Source organism: Peromyscus maniculatus, chromosome 12 (genome assembly GCF_049852395.1).
Source record: "Peromyscus maniculatus bairdii isolate BWxNUB_F1_BW_parent chromosome 12, HU_Pman_BW_mat_3.1, whole genome shotgun sequence".
Taxonomy (NCBI): domain Eukaryota; kingdom Metazoa; phylum Chordata; class Mammalia; order Rodentia; family Cricetidae; genus Peromyscus; species Peromyscus maniculatus.
This window is the reverse complement of record NC_134863.1, coordinates 5,213,360-5,236,765: the sequence shown is the minus strand read 5'-3', so window position 1 is coordinate 5,236,765 and position 23,406 is coordinate 5,213,360. Positions and strand designations below refer to the sequence as shown.

Here is a 23,406-nt window from a genome sequence, read left to right as displayed (position 1 = left end):
CCCTGACAAGGACTGGGTCTTCGTCCCACGGCCCTCCAGCATCTTCTCATTTATTCCCTTGTGTACAAGTAAAAAGTCCTTGCTAGGTGGAACATGGGGGTGCGGACCTGTGATCCCAACATTTGGAGCTGAGGCGCAAAGAGCAGTTCAAGGTCAGCGTGGGCGCATGACCATGACTCAAAATCCCAAAACCAACAAAACAGAAAACAACAAATCAATGACAGAAACTTGGGGGGAAACCAGAAGGCCAAAAAGTCAGTGGCAACTAACTGGGCAGTCTGAGGTCAGCTTGGGCTCCGCGCGGGTGGGTTAGGGGCAAAACCAAAAAATCACAGCAACAAAACCCAGGACCTGCAACTAGGGAGCGGTGGTCCGGTGGGGCACCACGTGACCCCAGGGCCCCTGACATCCCCACAGGGCCACAATTAATCCTGGGGACAGGGCCTCAGGCAAGGCACCTGCAGCACTGGAGCCATCTGAGAAGGGAGCGACCGCCGAAAGCAGGTCCCCTCCTGCCCAGCGCAGCGGTCCTCGGATTCCCGTCCTGCGTGGCGCCCACGCGCACACGTCCAGCACAGCCCCGCCACCGCGACCCCACGTGGACACACGCAGACACCTCTCCCGTGCACCGCCCACGACCCCACCCTACCTCCCGCTGCGTTCGCCGCGCCCCGGGCCCCGCGTGTCCAGGCCCGTGTCCGCGACCGGAAGTGGGCGACCGGCCCGCGCAGCGCCGCCACCATCGCCGCCATGGTGCGGGGACCTCAGGCGGCCGGGGCTGCCCTTCGCGCTGCCTGAGCCTTTCGCGCCTCCCGGCCAGACCTGTGCGCGGCCTGGGCGAGGTGAGTGCTGCGGCGGCCGGAGGCCTGCACCGCGCTCAGCTCAGACCCGGCATCGGATTCTGCACCCGTGCAACGGGACTGGGCTGAAGGGTGCTGACCTCGGGCGAGGGTCTCCAGACCTGGGTACTGGATCTCACCTGGGGAACGTGGGCCGCGGCTGGGGAACGTGGACACTGGGAAGGGGTCTGTTCCTGGCTGGGGGCGCTGAAGCCAGCAGGTCTTCACACTCCTGCGGGGAGCTTAAAGATCAGTGCTGGGGTGGGAGATAAGCCTGGAGGCCTGTCCCTGGAGTTGGGCTTAACCTGGACAGGATGCAGCACATCCAGGCCTGGTCCATCGTGAGAGGGTCTCACTTAGTTCTTGGATCGGGACCAGACAGACGGTCCTAGGTACCAGGCCCACGGGTGGTCAGTGGAGTTGGAAGCTGTTAAGCAATCTCCTCAACAGGAGTTCTCCAAGAGGCCTGAGATTAACCCTGGGTCTATATGCAAGAGAATGGGGTACCCATTGAAGCTGGGGAGCCTGGGGCAGGCTTTGGGACAATGTGAGAGAAAGAGGAAGTCTTCCAGCCTGGGACTCTGGGGTCCTTGTTGGCCCTCCACGCCTTAGGAGTATGGTGGGAGCTGGCACGGGTAATTGTAGCCTCTTTTAGGAGTTGTGGTGGGGTAGGGCCCAAGAGGACAGCGTGTCACAGAGACACAGCACCCCTCTAATGGAGGGGCAGATTTTACCTAGGAACGCTGCCAGGGGAGCCTAGCCGGGTCATCCCCATTTGGGCAGAGGTGGCCCCAGTGGATGTGGTTCCAGAGGGGAACATGGAGTGCAGAAGTCAGTGAGGAGCAATTACCAAAATCAGGAAGGGAAGGGAAGGGAAGGGAAGGGCGGTCCATGCAAGCCCCTCATGGTTTTCCTGCCGGCTGGGGCTTAAGGAACTTAATCCCCATTCTCCCACAGAAACTGAGGCTAGGGGAAATTAGATCTAGGGATGCAGCCTTGAGCTCTCAGACAGTTCATGGTTAAGTCTTTAAAAGGAGTTTAGCCAAACGTGGCTCAGCCTTCTCGATCAAGGAGAGGACACTTTTCCAGGGAGGAGAGACATCCTACTAAACAGAAGTCCATTTCTGTCCCATGACCTTTCATCTCACAAGGACTAAGTGTACTAGGACAAAGATATTCTCCAGCTGGAAGGAGCAGGGGATTTATGAGGACGGTTCTTGAGAAAACCAATAATGGTTAGTATTTGATACAAATTGACTTTTGAGTCCAGTGGACATGTGTTGATCAAATAATGGTTAGTGTTTGCTACAAATTGACTTTTGAGTCCAGTGGACATGTGTTGATCACGTTCTAGATGCCAGTGGCCAGGTATCTCTGACGGGGGTAGTTGAGCAGCATTCTGTAGGGTTTCCAGGTATCCTGTGAGTGTTTGAAATGAAGTGATTGACCACAAGGTTTCAGGCATGATCATTTCCAGGGACAGTGTATGGACACAGTAGAGGACTTCCCACGTGGCCCATGGCATGTGGCTCCAGGCAGAAGGTTATGTATAGGGTATTTGGTGTGTTAAAGGCTCTAAAGTTTCTATCGGGGTCGCTACATCAAGAATGGGTCCCGACAAGGACCCACACTGTCGGGCTTTTGTTCCAAGTTATGAGAAATTAGGAAGGAGAAAAATTGAGAACAGAATTTTAGTGAGGCATTGAAGCCAGATGTCACATGTGGATGTATTTGCTCCCAGTTTGAAGGATTAAGAGAGTGAGGTGGCACACACCTGGGATCCCAGCACTCAGGAGGGCCATCATGAATTTGATGCCTGTCTGTGCTACACAGTGATTTCTAAGCCAACTTGGGTTACAGAATGGGACCCTGTCTTTGAAAACAAGAGGGCACAGTTTCCTTTTCGCAGATGAAGCTGCGAGATGGTCTCGTGAGGGACGTTTTTAATTAGGGGATGACAGGGCACTGCCACAGTGAAGCTCCAAGTCGCAAACATTCTGGCTCTAATAAGCACAGTTTGCTCCTGTTGCTGGTTCCTCTTTTTTAAGCTGGCCTAAAACTTGCACCAGGACCCTGCATCGGCCTCTCCTGTGTTGGGACGACATTTGGGAGCCACCATGCCTGACTCCGTGTGGGTATGTGTGTTTGTGTTGGGGAGAATCAGCAAGTACATGCCATGATGAACATGTGGAAGTCAGGACAACCATGGCTCTTTTCCCGCCTTCCTCATTGGTTGAGGCGTTATCTTCTCTTGTTTACCATTGCCTGTGCTATATTAGCTAGCCCAAAGCTGAGGTGACATCTCTCTCTCTATCCCTCTCTCTCTCTCTCTCTCTCTCTCTCTCTCTCTCTCTCTCTCTCTCTTTCTCTCTCTCTCTCTCTCTCTCTCGTCTCACAGCACTGGGATTATAGACATGTATTTCCATGTTTGACTTTAAGTGGTTTTGGGATTCGGAACTGATTGGTCTTCCTGACCCAATTGTTTTAACGTCATTTGCAATGCCTTTAGGGAAACAGTATTATTTCTGTAGGAAGTTTTGGGTTTATCAGTTGTATTGAAGTTTCTTGACCCTCAGCCCACAGGAAAACATAAACTTGATCCTAGGATAAGGGGCTTCTTTTCCTTTTCCCCTAAGTTTTCCTGACTTGAGAAGGGTAGAGTGCTTGCCTGGCATGCATATGAGACCCTGGATTCTCTCAAACACTTAATGAAACTGGGCATGGTGAGATATGTCTCTATTTCTAGCACCCAAAATGTAAAGCAGGAGGATCAGAAATTTGATGTCATCCTCATCTCCATAGCAAGTTTGATGCTACTCTGGGCTACATGAACCCCACCACCACCCAAAGAAAGTAATCAATACAGCATGTAAGAAAATGGGATAAAACCCGATGCAGAGGTAGGTCATAAATCCTCAGAATCTGAATCTGGGCATGAGGATGTATAGCAGTCATGCTTGAATTACTGCATTTGGGAGGTAGAGGCAGGAGGCTCAGGAACTCAGGCCAGTCCTGGCTATGGAGCAAGTCCAAGCCCCAGGAGAAGACGGGAGCAGAATGGGAACTGAGAATCTGAGAAGCAAAAATCAAAACATTCTGCTCTGTCTGTGGCACCCAGAGTACTTGTTTGGAAACTTGGGGTTTTCTCCGGGAAGCAATGACGGAGCTAAGGTCATCCTAAGGGTGTCTCTTCGAGCCACCTAGGAACTAGGTTCAGGTTTCTTTCTAGTCTGTTCAGCCAAGGTGGAGGTCTGGGTCAGGAAAAAAAAACAAAAAAACAAAAAAAACCACAAAGGACCTGGCTAAAGTCGATGTAGGGAGAAAATCTTCATTGAGATGCTGGTGAGTTGGGGCCCAGGGCCTGGGGTAGGAGGGAGTGTGTGGCCATACACTCGGTAGTGAGTGAGGTGGAAAGGTCAGTGTCAGGTCACATGCAGTGGACTAGGTGGTGGGGAACCAGGCCTGGCCAACAGGACAGCTGCTGGGGTCCTCCTTGGTCACCAGCCTGAAACTGCAGCTTCCCAGATAGAGAACATCACCCCAGCTGGCCTGCCAAGGCCTCTCTGGCCTTCACCATCCTCTCTGGAGGCCTGCTTCCTGGGAGAGGGAAAGCAGCCCTGCCCCTCATACTGGGTCTCTCAAGCATCCTGTGGTGGGGCAGGATCAGCCGCACCGTGAAAGCGCCTGTGCAGAACAGAGGCCTTGGATCACACGAGGGGCTGGCTTTGAGAAGAAAGCCGAGGAGGGCAGAGCCCTGCCCTGGGCACTGAGGAGGCTTTGAGACAGGTTCTCTTGGAGCCCAGGCAGGTCTGGAATGTGCTACATAGCTGAGGATGACCTTTGGATTCTCTTGCCTTCACCCTCGAGAGTTGGGAACTGGGTATATGTGGGTGTCATTATACCCAGTTTTATGGCATACTAAAGACTGAATCCAGAGCCTCAGACGTTAGACATGAGCTACATCTCAGCCTTATTCATTTGAGGGGTGTGTGTGTGTATGTGTGTGTGTGTGTGTGTGTGTGTGTGTGTGTGTGTGTGTGTGTGTTATGTGCATGAGTTGGTGTGGGTGTGGGTCTATATGCACATGCATGTCAAGGTCAGAGGTCAACTTCAGCTGTCTTTCTATTTTTTAATATTTAATGTGTGTGAGTGTTTGGCCCGCCCACCTGCATGTCTGTGTAGCATGTTTGTATGTAGGTAGGTATAGTGCTCAGAGAGCCTTGAAGAAGACATTGGATGCCCTGGATTTCTAATTACAGGTGTCAGCCAACGTGTGGGTGCTGAGAACCTTGGTCGTGTAGAAGAGCAGCCAGTGCTCTTAACTGCCGAGTCATCCCTAGACCCCACTTTATTTTTGAGACAGGTTCTCTTACTCATCCCGAGCTCACTGATGCAGTAGGCTGGTGTAACTCCCGGATGCACCCCCAGGAGCTCACTGTGTAGCCACAGCTACTTGGGGCTCACTGTAGAGCTCGTTAGCTTTAAACTGGTAAGCTTCCTGCCTTGGTCTCCTAACTGTTGGGTTGCTGACATGAGCCACGTGTCTGGCTTTCTCTTTAAATAATGGGGACTGCAGGGCCCTGACTGGTAGGATGCCTGTGTGCATGCTCTTGAGGGTCCATCTGCAGCGCTGGAAGGGAGGAGTTGCCATCTGAGGTATGCAGGGGCCCATGCCTGCTCAGTCCTGGAGGCATCTAAGCTGGGCTTATTGCTGTCCCAGGGGCTGGCTCATTAGGCCAGACTACCCATGTCTTGGATGGATGCTCTGTGCTTCCTGGGCATGTCTGTGGCCGGCCAGCAGGTACCAGGTGCTATGTAACCTGTTCTGCCTTGCCTTCTTCAGTCCTGCAGGATCTGGGGGAATCTCGCCTCAGTTTACAGAGGAGAGAACTGCTTGGCAGTGAGAGTTGTGCCAGGCCCCAGGACCTGTCCTAAGGCCAGGCTTGGGATTCCTGCTCCATGATTACCCACAAGTTGCCCTCTGGCCTCCCTGCTGCTCAGTCAAAGAGCATCCTGATCTTGGAGGAAACAGATCTGATCTGAGGCAGAGTGCACCCTGTGGAATGCAGGGGACCCTTCGGAAAGCCTGTGTCCAGATGCAGAGGGATGCAGCAGCAGCCTGGCTAGAGACTTCCACACAGAGAAAGCTCAGGTGGTATTTGCTACCTTAGAGTCCAAACTCCATTACTGCTGGTCCGTCTTAAGATAGCAGCTGGAGAGCTGGCTCAGAGGTTAAGAACACTGGCTGTTCTTCCAGAGGTCCTGAGTTCAATTCCCAGCACCCATATGGTGGCTCACAACCGCCTCAAATGAGATCTGGCTCCCTCTTTGGGCCTAGAGGGATACGTGCAAACAGAGCACTGTATATATAATAATAAATAAATAAATCTTAAAAAAAGATGGCAGCTGGAGGCACCCGGATGCACTAGGGATGGGAGTGGTGCCTGGAGGCTATCATGGAGGTAATTGGCCTCCACCTGTTCTAAAACACAATCTCATGTGGCCCTGGGGCTTTTGAGACAGGTGTCCCTGTGCAGCACTGGATGGCCTGGAATGCATTGTGTAGACCAGGACTGGAACTCTCTCCTGACCCTCCACCTCCTGTGTGCACTGCCACGCTCGGTCTTCCCTGTCTCCTCCCGGTCCTTTCCTGTCTTTTTCTCTCCTTCCAGACCTTCTCCCTCTTAGCCAAGAACTTCAGGAGCCCTGCTGGGGCCTGGCAGCCCTTCCCCCCTCAGCTGTAAGGGAAGTTCATGGTTCAGTCCAGGCCTGGTTCACACCCCAGGCTGTACATCATGCCTTCCTCTCTTCCATTTAATGCTGTCGCTCCCAATGTTGTCATAATGCCCGGGATTTACTCCCAGCCCCATTTCCAGGCTCTCTGTGTAGCCCTGGATCTCACTCGGTAGACCAGGCTGGCCTTGAACTCACAGAGATCTCCCTGCCTCTGCCTCCCGAGTGTTGGGAATAAAGGCATGCGCCGCCGCCGCCGCCGCCGCCGCCACCACCACCACCACCACCACCACCACCACCACCACCACCCCACCCCCACCCCCCCACCCCCGCATGAGGCGTCCTCTTAATAAAGCTCATCTGAAGAATAACTGGCTCAGCTTCCTTCTCCTTGTACTAACCCAAAGTCAATAGTTGACTACAGTGAAGAATCTTACCCAGACCTTAATGTGTGCATGTGTGCCCCGGGCTTTATCAAGCATCTAGATCAAGCTTCTCACATCCAGGAACATGAGTGTATCGGACATGCTGGTGACAGGTGTTAAACACACACTGTGAATGAGCTGTACACAGCTCAGGGTTCAGCATAAACAGCCTTTAGGCAGATGATTAACATCCCTTTCTAGTCAAACACCTGGCAATTTTGTAAATAAGTTTGGGTTAAAAACATCAGAATTGGCCATTTGTCGGACACGAAGGGCATTCACAACACTTCGTAACTGTTACCAGAACGTTCTCATCTTTCTGTAACTCTGAACCCATTGAACAATTCTCCCTCCTCCTCCTCCTCCTCCTCCTCCTCCTCCTCTGCCTCAGTGGCTGATCTGCTTCCTGCCTGGGAGTGGACTCCTGTGGTGTTTGCTATTCTGTTTCTGGACAACTGAAGTTCTTCAGCTGAGAGAAGCTTGGGGTTGCTTCCACTTTGGGCTTCTGTGAGTCACTCGCTGGTAACAAGAGCAGACACAGCCCTGCTCTCAGCTCGGGCTGCACAGCATTGTCTCGTGGTGATTCTTGGGATGGCTCTGGAGGAATCATCACACTTTTTCCACCAGTTTTCATCTCAGCAGTGTGCAAGGGTTCCAATGTTTTCATATTTTAGCCAACTTTATTATCTTACTTTAAAATAGAAAAAAAAATCAGGCCTGGGGTTGCAGGCTCCTGCTACTTGGGTTTGAGGCAGGAAGTATATTTCAAGGCTTTCCTGGGCTACAGAGTACGTTCAAGGTCAGCCTGGGCAATTTAATGACAACTTGTCTCAAGGTAAGTGGCTGGCAGTGTAGCCCAGTAAAGCCTTGTGCCCCATCCCCGGTGTCCCACCCAGAAAAAAAGCCATTTCAGTGACAGTGAAGTACTCTTTCCAGCCTGGCTTTGATACGAATTTCCTCAGTAACCATAACTGATGTTGTTAAGACACTTTCCTACAAGGTTTTCTGGGTCTTCCTTGTTACTCCACCCCCACCCCTTCTGAGACGGGATCTTATGTTTTCCGGGCTGTCTTTTACTCACATGGATGATCTTGAACTTCTGACCTCTGTCTTCACCTCCTCAATGTTGTGCCACCATGCTACGCTGGTGTGACACTGGAACCAAGGTTTTATGAACTCCAGGCAAGCGCTCTGCCAGCTGAACTGCATCCCAGCCTTTCCCTGCGCCGCCAGTTTTTAAATCTTTATACATGTTATGTTACACACTACAGAGCTAGACAGATCGACAGACAGACAGACAGACAGACAGACAGACAGACAGATCGAACAGAATAGCTCATTGTCTCACCACTCACAAGCTACTTCTAGTAAGGATAATGGACAGTATAAACTATGACACCCAAGCATGTGTTAGGAAATCTAAGCCACTAGAAAGGAGTGAAAGGAAGCCAGTGTCATGTCAGTGGGTCAGTGCCCATGGTCCCTCAGCTTTGTGTCATGTCAGTGGTCAGTGCCCATGATCTCTCAGCTTTGTGTCATGTCAGTGGTCAGTGCCCATGGTCCCTAAGCTTTGGGTCATGTCAATGGGTCAGTGCCCATGATCCCTCAGCTTTGGGTCATGTCAATGGGTCAGTGCCCATGATCCCTCAGCTTTGTGTCATGTCAGTGGGTCAGTTCCCATGATCCCTCAGCTTTGTGTCATGTCAATGGGTCAGTGCCCATGATCCCTCAGCTTTGGGTCATATCAGAAGGTCCGTGCCCATGATCCCTCAGCTTTGTGTCATGTCAGTGGGTCAGTGCCCATGATCCCTCAGCTTTGTGTCATGTCAGTGGGTCAGTGCCCATGATCCCTCAGCTTTGTGTCATGTTAGTGGTCAGTGCCCATGATCCCTCAGCTTTGGGTCATGTCAATGGGTCAGTGCCCATGATCCCTCAGCTTTGGGTCATGTCAGTGGGTCAGTGCCCATGATCCCTCAGCTTTGGGTCATGTCAGTGTGTCAGTGCCCATGATCCCTCAGCTTTGGGTCATGTCAGTGGGTCAGTGCCTATGATCCTTCAGCTTTGGGTCATGTCAGTGGTCAGTGCCCATGATCCCTCAGCTTTGTGTCATGTCAGTGGTCAGTGCCCATGATCCCTCAGCTTTGTGTCATGTCAATGGGTCAGTGCCCATGATCCCTCAGCTTTGGGTCATGTCAATGGGTCAGTGCCCATGATCCCTCAGCTTTGTGTCATGTCAGTGGTCAGTGCCCATGGTCCCTCAGCTTTGGGTCATGTCAGTGGATCAGTGCCCGTGATCCGTCAGCTTTGGGTCACTTCTGCTCTCTCCTGAGACTGTCCTGAAGCAGCCATCACACCTAGGCTTGGGCCTGCCTCCTTTAAGACTTCCACAAGCCTTCCCAGCTGAGGTCAGTGCCCGCTCTGGAAGGAACTATAAATGGCACAGAGTGTTTGGTGGAAGTGTCTCTGGGTCCTTCCTGTGTCTTTCTGTTTAGGGTTTGTGGTATAAATCACGAGCTTGTGCTGTGAATAGTGAACTCTGCTCAGTGTCAGCGTGGAATCTGTCGAGCTTTGTCGATTAGATCCTGGGCTCCTCTCCCCAGCTCTTGCTTGCTAGAAGGTGAGTGTGTGATCGTATTCACTCACACTCACCTTGTACTGGGAGCAGAACTCGGGGCCATTCGTGTGCTACATGAGCACTGTACCACTGAGCTCACCAGCCCTTTTCCATGATCTCAGAGGATCTGGATCTGGAGGTGTTCCCTGTAGATGTAACCAACCGTCTTATTAAATAAGAAACACAGAAACAATGTAAAAGAGAAAGCCGAGAGGTCAGAGCTCAGAGCTAAAATCTCACCCTTCCGCCTGCGGTGTCCCAGCTTCCCGAAAAGAGACCCACTTCCTGTCGGTTCGTTTTTTTATAGTATGTTGTTCTGCCTTCTCATTGGTTGTAAACCCAAAGACATGACTGCCTCGTCACTGTCTGAATGTACAGCCCCCTAGATCTTAAAGGCATATGTCTCCAATGCTGACTGTATCCCTGAACACACAGAGATCTTATGGGATTAAAGGCGTGTGCCACCACCGCCACACTCTTGCTATGGCTCTAATAGCTCTGACCCCCAGACAACTTTATTTATTAACATACAATCAAAATAATATTTCAGTACAATTAGATAACCACCACAGTTCCCTACTTCAGCCCATCCCAGTATCTCCCTTAGTTCCTTTCTGGGTCTCCAGCAAGCCAATCAGTCAACACAAGACTGAGCAGCAGGAGGAGAACACATGCATTGGATTAATGTTGCACAGCCCTGGAGATTTCCACAAGGAGATGTGGACCAGAGAAATGACCAAAACATTGGACATGGTACCACACACCTGTAATCCCAGGCCTCAAGAGGATTATGAGTTCAAGACCAGCCTGGGCTACATAGCCTGGCTCAAGAAATCGGGCTGATAATGCAGCTTAGTAGTTGAGTGCCTGCCTGGAGCACACAAGGTTCCATCCACAACCCAAAGGAAATCAAGGACAAGGACCAAGGTTTCCCTGCTTTATGAGGCAAAGTGTTAATTCTGTGGGGAGAAACAGGACCCAGATCTCTGTGTGATTCTAGGGATATCACTTGGTCATCTAAAGGGCTGTGAATCCAGCTGGAAAATGAGTGTCACTCCAGTGAGATCATTTACTTGGGTCCCCATCCCCATGAACAGTTTCTGCTGATGAAGGCTGTTGTTCTGTCTTGGTAACAGCGGACCCCCTCCCAAGAAATCTTCACATTCTGCTGCATGTAGGAAGAGACAGGGCATGTGACCCATCCTGCACACAGTTCCTCTTTCAGCTTGAAACAGTCAGAATGCCAGTTCAGTGTGAGATGTCAGCTCCTTCCCTGAGAACGCAGCCAGGGTTGGGATCCGTGCCTCACTGGCCTCCACACGGCTTTGACCCAGTGAGTCATGTGGGCATATGCTCTGGACCTTGGCCCTCCTTTAGCACAAGGGACCAATGGGTGTACTAAGCTGAGCACGTGGTGGGTGCGGCAGGAAGGGCACACAGCACAAAAACCTGTCTTCCCTGCTCTGGTCCTGCAGATGCTGTTCGCTGTCATCTCACTGGGTCTCCTGTTGTTGGCCCTCTTCCTGTTCCTGCGACGCCTAGGATGGGGTCTGTTACCGATCATCTGGATTGAATTCGTGCAACAGCCAGTCCGCAACCTGCTCATGGGTGACACAAAGGAGCAGCGCATCCTTCGTCATGTGCAGCAGCATGCCAAGCCTGGAGACCCCCAGAGCATCCTGGATGCCATTGACACCTACTGCTCAGAGAAGGAGTGGGCCATGAATGTGGGTGCCTCGAAAGGTATGTGGCCCAGGCTGCAGGCGGGGCTTAGAAATGGAAACCCAGAACTGGACGTGGTGGTCCAGCCTGCAGGGGAGCCTGTTAAAGGGGAGAGGGAATCATGGGTCATGCCCCTGCCTGACCCCCTTAGAGACAATAACATTTACACATGAAGGAACCACGTAGGTGGTTGGGAGAGTGGGATCGGGGTGGGGTGGTGGGGTGGGGTGGTGGGGTGGGGGTAGTGTGCAAAATCCTGAGGACTCTCCAAGGGGATGTATAGTGAGGTCCTCTGGGCTATCAGGAGGCTAAGGGCCTTTCTCAGCAGCAATCAGGAGCTTGAGACGAGTGGGAAAGGTACTGGTCTAGGGAGGGGTGAGACCCAGACCTGGGGGTGGGGTCCCCCTCCTGCTTGTATTCATATCTTCCTCACCACCCTCTAGGCGAAATATTGGATGCAGTGATTCGGGAGTACAAGCCCTTGCTGGTGCTGGAGCTGGGAGCTTACTGTGGCTACTCAGCTACGCGGATAGCCCGCCTGCTGCCACCTGGAGGCCGGCTCCTCACCATGGAGATGAACCCCGACTATGCTGCCATCACCAGGCAGATGCTGAGCCTGGCAGGCTTGCAGGACCAAGTATGGCCCTGCAACCAGTGTGGCTGGGAGGGCTGAGCGGGCAGTGGGGAGGGAGAGGGGATTGGTTCCGTCACTGAGCACCTGCCATGTCACAGGAAGAAACCCCAGCAGGTTAGGGCACAGTCTCCCTGACCTATCCTACAGAGCCAGCAACTCCAGACTGCCCCAGGAGAGACTACACAGTAGACTCCTCTCTGGAGCCCCGAAGGAAATGATGTGTATACATGTGGGTCCAGGCAGGCTCCTGCATATCCCTGTGGGCACAGCACTGACAGAATACTGTTCCAGGTCACCATCCTCATTGGGGCATCCCAGGACCTCATCCCGCAGCTGAAGACCAAGTATGATGTGGACACCTTAGACATGGTCTTTCTTGATCACTGGAAAGACCGCTACCTGCCAGACACACGTCTCCTGGAGGTGAGCTGAGCGGGCCCTGCCTGGCAGGATGGCTTCTGTGCTGTCACTGCTGGGGTACCTGCGCCTCGGCCACTGAAGACCCCTACTGTGGGTGGCCCAAGGGCATAGCAGGGCCCGGGGTCAGGCTGGGAATCTGGTGGGCTGCAGAGGCCCTGTGGCAGGTGGAAATGAAGGGAGGGCTTCTGGGTAGGAGTGCCAGGCCAGGGATCCCATGCCCTGCAAGCAGGGGTCTGCTAGGGAGTGAGAAGTGCACCAGAGACACCTGGGCCTGAAGGACACTAGTCCCCAAGGGAGCAAACTGGCCTCAGCTTGGGTCTGACTGGGGGTCCACTGGGCTAGCCACAGGAACGGCAAGCATGGTCTGGGTCTTCCTGAAGCTTCGGCTATACAAGTGCATCTCCCTAGCCCTCCCAGGCCTCAGCCCTGCTGCTCTGCCAGCTGCACCTGGCAGAGGCCTCCAGTGAAGAGGCACCCCACTCCCAAGTGACGAGCTTGAGGAGACATGACCTTGTTCTGCAGCAGAAAAGCGACAGGGGCTCGTTGGCCTTCACTGGGCTTCCTCACAGTCTTCCACAGCCAGCATGGAGCTGTCCCTGTGCTCTGGCCCAGCCACAGTTGTCTCAAGAATTGTACACCCTGTCGTGTACAGTGAGGTCTGGAATGTGAGGGGTCAGCCAAGGAGCCCATGGGCAGGACAGGCCATTGTGGCTTGGGTGTGGGTCAGATAGTTCTGGGGAATGTAAGGGTACAGAGGAAAGGTCAGGCATGAATGAGTTTTGAGCAAGTGATGGGGGAGGGTGAGTCCTGGCATCCAGAAGGATATTTGCTGACCTTGTGGAGGCATGGATGGTGCACAGGGGGGGTACCTCAGAGGTCCTTCAAACTGTTGTAGAGGTGCTGAGCACTGTGGTGGGAGACAGGCATATAGCAGGGCCAGGAAGTTGTACCAGAGAATGTTTCTAGCAAGAGGGCCGGCGGTTAGGGGATGGAACGGAGACCAGCAGGGCAGGCCAACCATGGGCAGCTGGCTTGGACAGGCCCACCCCTGGCAGACACTGAACACGAGTACAGACAGCAGAGCGGGGAGGCTCAGTGCAGGGAGTGGGTCTCTGCAGCTCTGTGTGTGACAATCGCAGGGCCTGCTTTTAGGAAAACAGCAACCACTGCTGTTCAGTAACTCAGAAACTACCGGATCCCAGCACTGTAGCTCAGCCTGGCAATCAGCTCCTGAAGACAGGGGGCATTGGGAATGGCTGCACTGGTTTTTCTTCTTCGATGTATGTTTGTAGAGAACGGAACCCAGAGGACAAACCTTTAAGAATGGTGATCATAAACTAACCTCACCACGAGGCTTAGTGGTGCATGCGTTTAATCTTAGCACTTGAAGGAGGAGGATCGTGTTTGAGGCCAGCCTAGGATACATAGTGAGACCCTGTCCACAGCATCTTACCCACAAATTCTGCACTCCCCTGTCTCCTTAGCCTAGAATCACAGTTACTCACACACGGGTGCACATTCACCTGAGATGTCTTACAGGAGGTTCATGGTACCCAAATACAGACAGGACAGGTGCTGCCTTTGCCTCAGGATAGGGCTTGTTTCCTGAAGGGCAGCAGGTTGCCAGCCCCTCCAAAAGTGCCCATCTTCCTGTAGCGATGAAATCAGGAAGTTTTATGTCTTGACGTCATTAGTCTTATTGACAGTCACCATGTGACTCTCGATGTTTCCAGGTCCCTGGCTGAGCCGGGAACTCCCTGCTCATCTTTTTCTCCCCCTCCTGAACTGCAGGCCCCTTTCTGGACTGGGTAGATGCCTCCTCCACAGCACTTCTTCACCAAGGTCTTTCCACCCAGTGCTGACTTGACATCGTCTTCTGCTTTCACTATGGGTCAGAGGGAAGCTCATTCACACTGTAGCGCATGGGACTATCCCTGAATTTACTGACTGCCTGAGGGTCCCTCAGCTCTCACAGCCCACATGTTCGAAGATTACCACCCCAATCTCTGGGAGCAGCTGGAGCCCTGGACTGTGGTTAGGAGTACAGCTCTGTTCTGCAAGGGCACAGACTCCCCTGCATTAGGATGGTGGGGATGTTTTGGTTTTATGTGTGTGGTGCTGGGAACAGAACCTTAGGCTGTGGTCCCACTGAGATACACTTCAGCCCTGGCTATTTACTGGATTTATTTACTTCCCAGTTTTGGGTTGCTTTGTGTGTATGTGTTTGAAGACAAATGTCTTATGTAGCCCAGGCTACCCTGGAACTTTCAATCCTCTTGCCTCAGCCTCCTGAATGCTGAGGTTGTAGATATGGGCCACATCAGACAGGATTGCTTTAACTTTTGTGTCATGATTATGTAAAAAACAAACCCTAAGCTTCCTGGGCAACCTTCAAATAAGACATCCAGGTGTCCCGTTTGCTGCTTCCCCCCCCCCCCCGCCCCCCCCCACAAGGTCCACTCCTTGTCAGGTACTTTGTTATTTATATGCTGTCATACTGTCAGCAGACATACTTGCCCGAGTGGAGAGACAAGTACCCTACAGGGGAGGTCTCTCACAATCACAGATTCAAGAGCCATTGCTTTGAGGGCCCAGAAACAGCTCCCTCCTCCTACTCAGAGCCCAGGCACCTAGTGTCTTCCTTCCCTGGCCCAGGTGGAAAGTCCAGAACAGATCCTCAAGGTCAGGTTGTTGGTGAAGACCCATATTTTTGGCATAGAGTATTTGAGGAAAACTGGCCCTCTGGTCCCCCATCTCTTCTCATCCTACAAACCTGCATGCCCACATGCCCCTCTAGGGCCAGGTTGGATACTGGGGAGAATGGATGGTAGCTGGAAGAGACTCCACGGGGGGACAGCTACCCCTATATTGCAATGGGTTTTCCAAGCATTCATGACCCTCCCTGTCTGTCCCCTGCAGGAATGTGGCCTGTTGCGCAAGGGGACAGTTCTTCTAGCTGACAATGTCATCGTCCCGGGAGCCCCTGACTTCCTGGAATATGTGCGGGGGAGCACCAAGTTCGAGTGCACACACTACAGCTCGTACCTGGAGTACCGGGAGACAGTAGACGGCCTGGAGAAGGCCCTCTACAAGGGTCCAAGCAGCCCATGAAGTCGTGACCACTCAGCCTACCCTGAGATCCCCTTCCAGCTTCCTTCTGCCTGATGACACACACTCATGCTGACCCCACTGTGCTTCTGGAGCCTGTCCTCAAGTGCTATGGCTCCAGGTTGTCAACACTGGCACACTCTACAGCTAGTGAGCTCACTCACCATCCAAAACCACTGCAGCAGACCCGGGAAGCAGCTGTGAGAAAAGGCTGAACTGAGCTGGAGGTGCAATGGTCACAGTGCCTGCCCCGCATGCACGTGAGTTCAATCCTACACACCAGAAAACCAAAGGGAATAAACAAGTCAGAGCAGGTGTCATCCTGCTGGTGTCACCAACAGTGTCACCTAAGAGATTCTCACAGGGTCAGTGCCATGTCCCGGGCACTGCCATCACCAATTAGGTCCCCCCAGAAGTCAGGAACCTGGGAATATTCAGATGCCGCTTGGCTGTTACCAGATGGCCACAGCACCTGCGACTGTCTCCAGCCACTCACACTTCATCCTTAGAGTAAGTCATAAGCTTTCCAGGTGAGGTGGCGCACAATTTAATTCCAGACCCAGGAGGAAAGACAGGTAGAGCTCCTATCTCAAGGCCAACCTGGTCTACACAGTGAGTTCAGGACAGCCAGGGCTACAGACTCTGTCTTTAAAAAAAAAAACAATGCTGGGCCATGGTGGTACACGCCCTAATCCCAGCACTCTGGAGGCAGAGGCAGGTGGATCTCTGTGAGTTCGAGACCAATCTGGGCTACAGAGTGAGTTCCAGGACAGGCTCCAAAGCAACACAGAGAAACCCTGTCTCAAAACACCAAAAAAAAAAAAAAAAAAAAAACAAAAAACCCGAGTTATATCCCGTTTTCTAGTTATGCCATGATCTTTTATCATGAAAGAAATTAAAGCTCTAAATATTTGGATACAAGAGATGCACTCAATTATTGTCTCAACCACCATACTGCTCTCTTCCCTGCTGTACAACATGACAGTCTGCCCTTGCATCATGACTGGGAACTCTGACTCTGACCCCGAGGACCGGTAGCTATGGGGCCACGCTGTCCCCTGCTGCTCTCCACCCCTGTTTGGCACTCAGGAGACAATCTCTCCAGCCCTCCTTCCTGACTTTCAGAAAAGGAAGTGTGCTCATACCACAGGGCACGTCTGCCCAGGCACCCAGCTGCTGAGGAAGCACCCATCCACCTCCCTCTCCAAGCCTCAGAAGGGGCCTGTTTCCAGACTAGAAAAGATCAGCGTCACCTCCGCTGATCCCGCCTGGACCTACATCAACCAGCCAGCCGCCCTTCCTGGGCTGAGGGTGCCAACAGGAGCCAAGGAGGACAGAGTGGGCAGGGCTGAGGGCCAGGGGCAGAGCCTCCCCCCACCCCACACCCCTGCCAGGGGACTTGAGGAAATGTCCACCAGGTGGCAGCAGTGGCTGTTAACCCTCTTCCTCTGTAGCTGGGCGGGCGGGCGGGCACTGCTCTGGTGAGCTGACTCAGAAGACAGGCGGGCAATTCCTTTGCTGCTCTTTTAATCTTTAAATTTTCTTACAAAAATTTCGATGTTTGCTGATACAGTCTTATTTTGGTTTCTTTCTTTCTTTTTTTTATTTATTGGTTTTCAGGACATGTTTTCTCTGTGTAGACCAAGCTGGTCTCTAACTCACAGAGATCCACCTGTTTCTGCCTTCTGAGTGCTGGGATAAAAGGTGTGCTCCAGCACCACCACCACCCCTACTTTTTTTTTTTATTGCGGGGGTCATTTGCCTCAGCAGAATCCAAATGCCCTTTATTGGAGGAGGTTGGAGGCCTTAAATACAGGCTTACAGCACAATGGGAGAATACCAGAGGGTGGATGTTTTACCATCTAGCATCTAAGCTGTTAATGCCCAATATGCAGGATACACAGACAAGGAACTTCCCTTAAGCATTCAGGAGGGTGAAACCTGGCAGGGAATTAGCATAGGGAGGATATCAAGGTCAAGGTCAGCAGGCAAGGCAACAGTTACCCAAAATGGGGGCCAGAGCCCTACAGGTCCCCCTTTTACTAATAAATGAGATTCTGACTTGGGTTGCATGGGACATCAGCAGGTCACCTTACCTGTCATGGAGACGCTTGCCCAGGCCACACAGGCACTCTGTCTTAGATTGGTGAGCACCCCCAGGCATTACCCATCTCTGAATACTCATTATCATACAGGCTCAATCGTGTGTGAGCTGCCGAGTTAACTGCTGCCAAAGATCTCAAAGTGGCACTGGGCTTGCAATCTGTGTGTTCGACACAGAAAAGACCAACAGAAGTCCTAACCCACCCATAGCCAGTAGGCTAAAGGCAACTGAGAGATTCCCTTCCTTAATGAGCCTTACTGCAAATTGGAGTCCTTGTAAGATAGTATTGGTTTCACTTTAAATGCTTGTTGTCAGTCTCTTCATCTCTAAGTCACAAACAGCAGGCACTGAGGAGCTGTTCCCCCGCTGCTGTGGCAGTCAGGCCCGAGGTTACTTGAGGTTCTAGGCAGATGCAGGAGCAGCCGGGGCGGCCCCAGCACAGGCAGCTCGGGAAGAGTACACTGCAGAGGGAGGGTGTCCCAGGAACCCATGACGGGGGCTGGGGCAAGCACAGCCTGACCCCAACCTATCTGCCTCCTAAACTTCCCTGCCTGGACTCTTGGAGCAGCCAGCCCTCGCTGTGGTCAGCCTGCATGCGGGGTAGCATTCCAGCCACCCTTGGGAGCCCGAGTTCTTTCCCAAGGTCCCCACCTGTCCTATTGCCTGCCCCAGGATCTCCACTCCAGGCTCGTATTTGCTCCTCTGTGGCACTGCATGGGGACACCCCACCCCTTCTCTCCCACTACACAGCACCTTGTCAGTAAACAGCTAACTCAGGCCTGGAGAGTTAGATCAGGAGAGTGGGGGAGAGGGGAGGGTAAGTCAGAGGGAGATCCATAAAGTCAGGCCCTGGCTTGGGACAAGAGGCCTGGCCAACCCGCCACATTAGGGTGGGGCCCCGGCTCCAGGCCTGGGTCTGCTCAGGACAGCCTTCCAGCTATGGTGATGTGATCCCTAAGAACCAACAGCTGGGCCAGGGCCCTGCAAAAGAAGACAAAGACAGACGCTTTAGCCAGGAACCCGGCAGGCAGCAGAGCCAGCAGAATGGAGCAGGGGGACTTGGGAGTCTGCACACAGGGCAGCTGCCTGCCGGGGCCACACAGAAGCAGTGGCTGTGTGTGGAAGGGGGGCCACGCCAACAGCCTAGACAACAGGGCCAGCCCTGTCCTGCTGGTCCTCACAGGGCCCATCATGGGGGTACTTGAGGAAATAGAGGGCCTGTCTCCTCAGGACCCTGATCTCCGGGGGCTGCAACAGGGCTGTGAGCCCTGGGAGGACCCTCCTGTTCAGCATGGGTCTTCCTAGGGTCACACAGGACCCCACAGTTAAGAGACTTTGAGCTTTTTTTCTTTTTAAAGATTTATTTATTTATTACAGATACAGAAGAGGGTGCCAGATCTCATTACAGATGGTTTCGAGCCACCATGTGGGTGCTGGGATTTGAACTCAGGACCTCTGGAAGAATAGTCAGTGCTCCCAACCTCTGAGCCATCTCTCCAGCCCCAAGTATTGACATTTTTAAAGTCTGTGGGGCTTTTAAAATTGTATTAATTTTATATTGTGATATTAACATGAGCTCATGGAGCTAACAGGAAAGTTTATGGTTTATGGTTGTATGTCACACTGACGAGGGGTCAATTATGCTGGGTAGTTTTTGTCAGCTTTACAGAAGCCAGAGTCATCTGGGAAGAGGACAGGACGTCTCAGTTGAGAAGACGCCTCCAGCAGACAGGCAGGAGGCTGTTGTGGAGGGGTCCAGCCCACGGGGCAGCACCACTCTTAGCTCGGTGCTCTCGTTTGTGAGAAATGTAGCTGAGCAAGCCAGAGGGAGCCAGCCAGTGAGCAGCACTCCTCCATGGCCTCTGCACTAGCTCCTGCCTCCAGGTTCCTGCCGAGAATCCTGCCCCACTTCCCTCAGTGATGGGCCATGGCAGGGACTTTGTCTAAAACATCCAACACAGTGGAGGCTGAAGGAAATGTCCGACCCTCTGCAAGCTCAGGTTTTTTTTTTCTTTTAGTTTGTATATATTTTTTAATTATATATAAATTATGCTCTGTGTTAGTGTGGAAAATACAGGTACTCCTAAGGATTCTCTTTCGATTCACCTTAGTGCACAGTTTGTTATACGGCCTGTATATGTGTGAGCCATGTCCTGAGGGTTCCTTGTTGAATTCTTCTGTCTGGGTGGCTCAGTGCCTTACTGCCCAGTCCATTGGTCCTTGGGCCTGGGCATCCTTACACTGGCCTGGAGCTTAGAGGCTGACCTCCAGGGACACCTGTCATCCCCACACTTGTCTACCTCTGACTCTCAAGTCCTTAGCATCTTCATGGCCTGGCTTGAAGATTTTTATTTTTACTTATTTATTTGGTTTTCTGAGACAAGGTCTTTCTATTATGCAGCTCTGGCTACCCTGAAACTTGCTATGTAGACTAGGCTGATATTCACAGAGATCCAACGGCCTCTGCTTCAAGAGTGCTGGGACTACAGGAATACACCACCACACCGGGCAAAAAAAAACATTTTTTATTTAAAAAATTTTTATTCATTTTACATACCACTCACAGATCCCCCTCTAATCGATCCTTCTACTCCCCCCCACCAATATTTTAAATTGATTTATTTTGTGTATGTGTGCGCGCATGCATGTACACCACATGCATGCAGGTGCCCATGGAGGCCAGAAGAAATGAGGTCCTGCGGGTGGGCTGGAGTTACGGGTAGTTGTGTGCTGCCTAGCACAGGGGCAGGCACCAAACCCGGGTCCTCTGCAACAGCAGCAAGTGCTCTTGGGAAGCTGAGGCAAAGGATCGGGAGTTAAAGGCCAGACTCGGGTATACAGCAAGTTCCAGGCCATCCAGGGCCAAATGGAACCTGTCTCACACAAAACAAAGCAAGGGGAAAGGAAGCTGGGAATAGTAATGGGCTGAACTGTATCCTCCCTGGTAAAATTCAGTCGCGGCCCTCAGTAGCACGGAATATGACTATGTTTGGAGATAAAGACACACACACACCCGGGATCCCAGAGACGGCTCAGCAGCTGAGAGAACTTGTTGGTCTTACAGAGAAACAGGGTTCGGTTCCAGCACCCACAGGACAGCTCAGGAACATCTGTAACTCCTGGTCCAGGGGATCCAACGCCCTCTTCTGGCCTCTGTGGACACAGACACCAGGCACACAATGCACACATCTATGCACAGGCAAAGCAGTCATGCACATTGAAAAAAGAAGAACACATGTCCACACGCAGGTGAACAGACGAGTATGGTCTATCATGTGTTGTCCCAATGCAGTAAGAACAAACTACATACACTGTCTGAGTGGTCAAGACTCAAACTAACGATGCTGGGGGCTGGAGAGATGGCTCAGTGGTTAAAGGCACATATTGTTCCTCCAAAGGACTCAAGTTCAATTCCCAGCGCTCATATTGGGTAGTTCACAAGCTTTCAACTCCAGTCCCAGAGAAATCGGGCATCTCTGGCCACTGACGGCTCCTGCACATGTGTATATATACCCACACACAGACACTCACAATTAAAAACAGTAAAAATAAATATTAAAAAAAATAGTGCCGCTGAGGGAAAGGAGCCAGGGCAGTAAAGTACAGAGCGACTTTCACTCCTGCACACTTTTCCAGATGGCAAGCACCCTACAGTGGGAAAAAGCAGGCAGTGGTTGCCTGGGGGGCAGGAGACGGAAGGCAGGAATTACCATGCTCTCTGGGAGCTGGACATTGTAATAGCCGGAACTGTGTGAACCCCCACACACTCAAATCCATGCCAGAGACTTAACCTTCAGTACCAAGGACTATGACTATATTTGGAGAAAAAGTTAAAGTAGGTCACAGGGTGGTTGGTCCCTTGTCCTACTGACTGGGGTTCTGTAAGGAGAGATTAGGGCACAGAACCAGGGGAGTACACTTGAAGTCAGACAAGCAGAGAAGCCACAGGAGCCGGTCCTGCTGACACTTGGTCAGACTGCTAGCATCCAGAACCCCAGTCAGTACAAGGCTGTAGTTATGCAGCCCACTCAGAGGTGGTGAGGGGTGTCAGGGACAGTCACCATCCTCACCACAGTTCAGGTTTCACAGACACACCCACCTGTCAGACTGCTCACTTGAGTTGTATTGATTTATTTACTTTGAAACAGGGTCTCACTGTTACCAGGCTGATCTCAAACTCTGAGACTCAAGTGATCCTCCTGCTTCAGCCTCCTGAATAGCTAGAATCACAGATGTTCATGACCAGGCCCAGCCTCAAGTCATCCACTTTAAATATGTACTGGTTTATTGTCTATCAATTCTCATTAAAGTGGGACTCCACCTCAGAAACAAGAACAAAAATGTGGACCTGCAGAGATGGCTCAGTCTTTAAGAGATGCTCCTGTAGAGGATCTGAGTTCAGTTCCCAACACCCAAGTAAGATGGCTCACTACTACCTGTAACTCCAGCTCCAGGGGATCTGGTGCCCTCTTCTGGACTCTGTGAGAACCTGCACTCACCATCACACACCCCTATGCAGGGGCATACACATGTAATTTAAAAATAATAAAAATAAATTTAAGACAAACAAATGGGGATGGGACTGTGCCACTCAGAACCCAGACTCAGGATCTGTGGATTCCAGATCGAGGAGACGTCTGTTCCACGGCATCTGCATCTGGATATGTGCCCTGTCTCCACACTGCTCCTTCTCCTAGGAGACCCAAAAGCTTCAAGGCCCCAACACAGCAGAAGGGACACAAAATACAAAATACATACCTTCCTTGGCACAAGCTAGGCCACCGGATCCCCCACCAATCACCAAGAGATCGAAGCTCTGCTGCCCTGCTGAGGAAGAACAGAAGGTAAGAGGGTGCCGGAGCCAGAGCTGACCTTGCTCTCTGAAGGGCCAGTGGCTCCATACAGTTCTAGGTGGTACAAAGCTTATCAGGATGGGGGACCCTACCTGGGGCAGTCAGGGTGACCACACTGTCTACACAAGTCAGAAACCAGTGTGTGGTGAGGCTGGCTGTCAGGGAATGTGACCATCTTTGCAGAGAATCTCCCTAACTGCCCAAAGGAGTCTCAGAACCTAAGACTTCACCCAGAGTCCTGAGCCACACAGAACACATTGTCATTCGGTCGACAGGCTTTTCAGTGGTGGAGGCGGTTCTTCATCATAGCAGCCATGACTACCCTCCCGCAGAGAAGCCAAGGGTCCATATAGCCAAGAGTCTCAGAGTTGTCCTCTGACCTCCATGTGTGTGTCAGGGGCACGTGTGTGCCAGAAGCATGTGTGTGCCAGGAGCATATGTGGGCACCCACACCACCTGCGTTCCCACTGTGCACACCCAGGCGCCTCCCTCTGATAAACACTTGGAAGAAGCCAGCAGGGAGAGTTTACAAGGTTCAGACTGGGAAGATACAGCAGCCTACTGGGGGTGGGGCATGCAGCCTGCTGGGGATGGGGGATGCAGCCTGCTGGGGGTGGGGCATGCAGCCTGCTGGGGGTTAGGAGGATGCAGCCTGCTGGGGGTGAGGGATGCAGCCTGCTGGGGGTGGGGGATGCAGCCTACTGGGTGTGGGACATGCAGCCTGCTGGGTTGAGGGATGCAGCCTGCTGGGGTTGGGGGATGCAGCCTGCTAGGGGTGGGGCATGCAGCCTGCTGGGTTGAGGGATGCAGCCTGCTGGGGGTGGGGGATGCCATTCTACAGAGCAAAACCTGGACAACAGATGTCAGCAGACACCTCCCCTAGGTGATGGCTCGCGGAGGGAACCCTCACATGCTGGCCTTCACTGACTGCGGCCAGGCCACTCCTCCTGCCCA

At 52.4% G+C, this 23,406-nt stretch overlaps 2 protein-coding genes across 11 annotated transcripts in view; one reads left to right on the top strand and one right to left on the bottom strand.

The window, feature by feature from the left end:
• Positions 1 to 23,406, bottom strand: part of Txnrd2 (thioredoxin reductase 2) — a 79,843-nt gene that overhangs the window by 54,933 nt on the left and 1,504 nt on the right. For 3 of the 7 annotated variants that reach the window (XM_042259029.2, XM_006994463.4, XM_006994464.4), the window contains exon 1: positions 650 to 764. In XM_042259029.2, coding sequence (XP_042114963.2) covers positions 650 to 752 — 103 coding nt within the window. In that variant the 5' untranslated portion in view covers positions 753 to 764. Of the gene's footprint in view, positions 1 to 649; positions 765 to 22,357; positions 22,427 to 23,406 lie in introns of those variants that run through there. The other 4 variants (XM_015987925.3, XM_076548488.1, XM_015987924.3 and 1 more) reach the window with 3 other exon arrangements.
• Positions 709 to 16,416, top strand: LOC143266790 (catechol O-methyltransferase-like). Of its 4 annotated transcripts, none has more exons than XM_076548492.1 (5): positions 709 to 842; positions 11,087 to 11,354; positions 11,777 to 11,970; positions 12,259 to 12,390; positions 15,307 to 16,416. In XM_076548492.1, the coding sequence occupies exons 2-5, from the start codon at positions 11,087 to 11,089 to the stop codon at positions 15,496 to 15,498; spliced, it is 786 nt and encodes a 261-aa protein (XP_076404607.1). In that variant the 5' UTR covers positions 709 to 842; the 3' UTR covers positions 15,499 to 16,416. The 4 variants fall into 4 exon arrangements, with proteins under 4 accessions (XP_076404607.1, XP_076404608.1, XP_076404606.1 ...); XM_076548493.1 differs by lacking the exon at positions 709 to 842 and adding an exon at positions 848 to 965; XM_076548491.1 differs by lacking the exon at positions 709 to 842 and adding an exon at positions 2,539 to 2,974.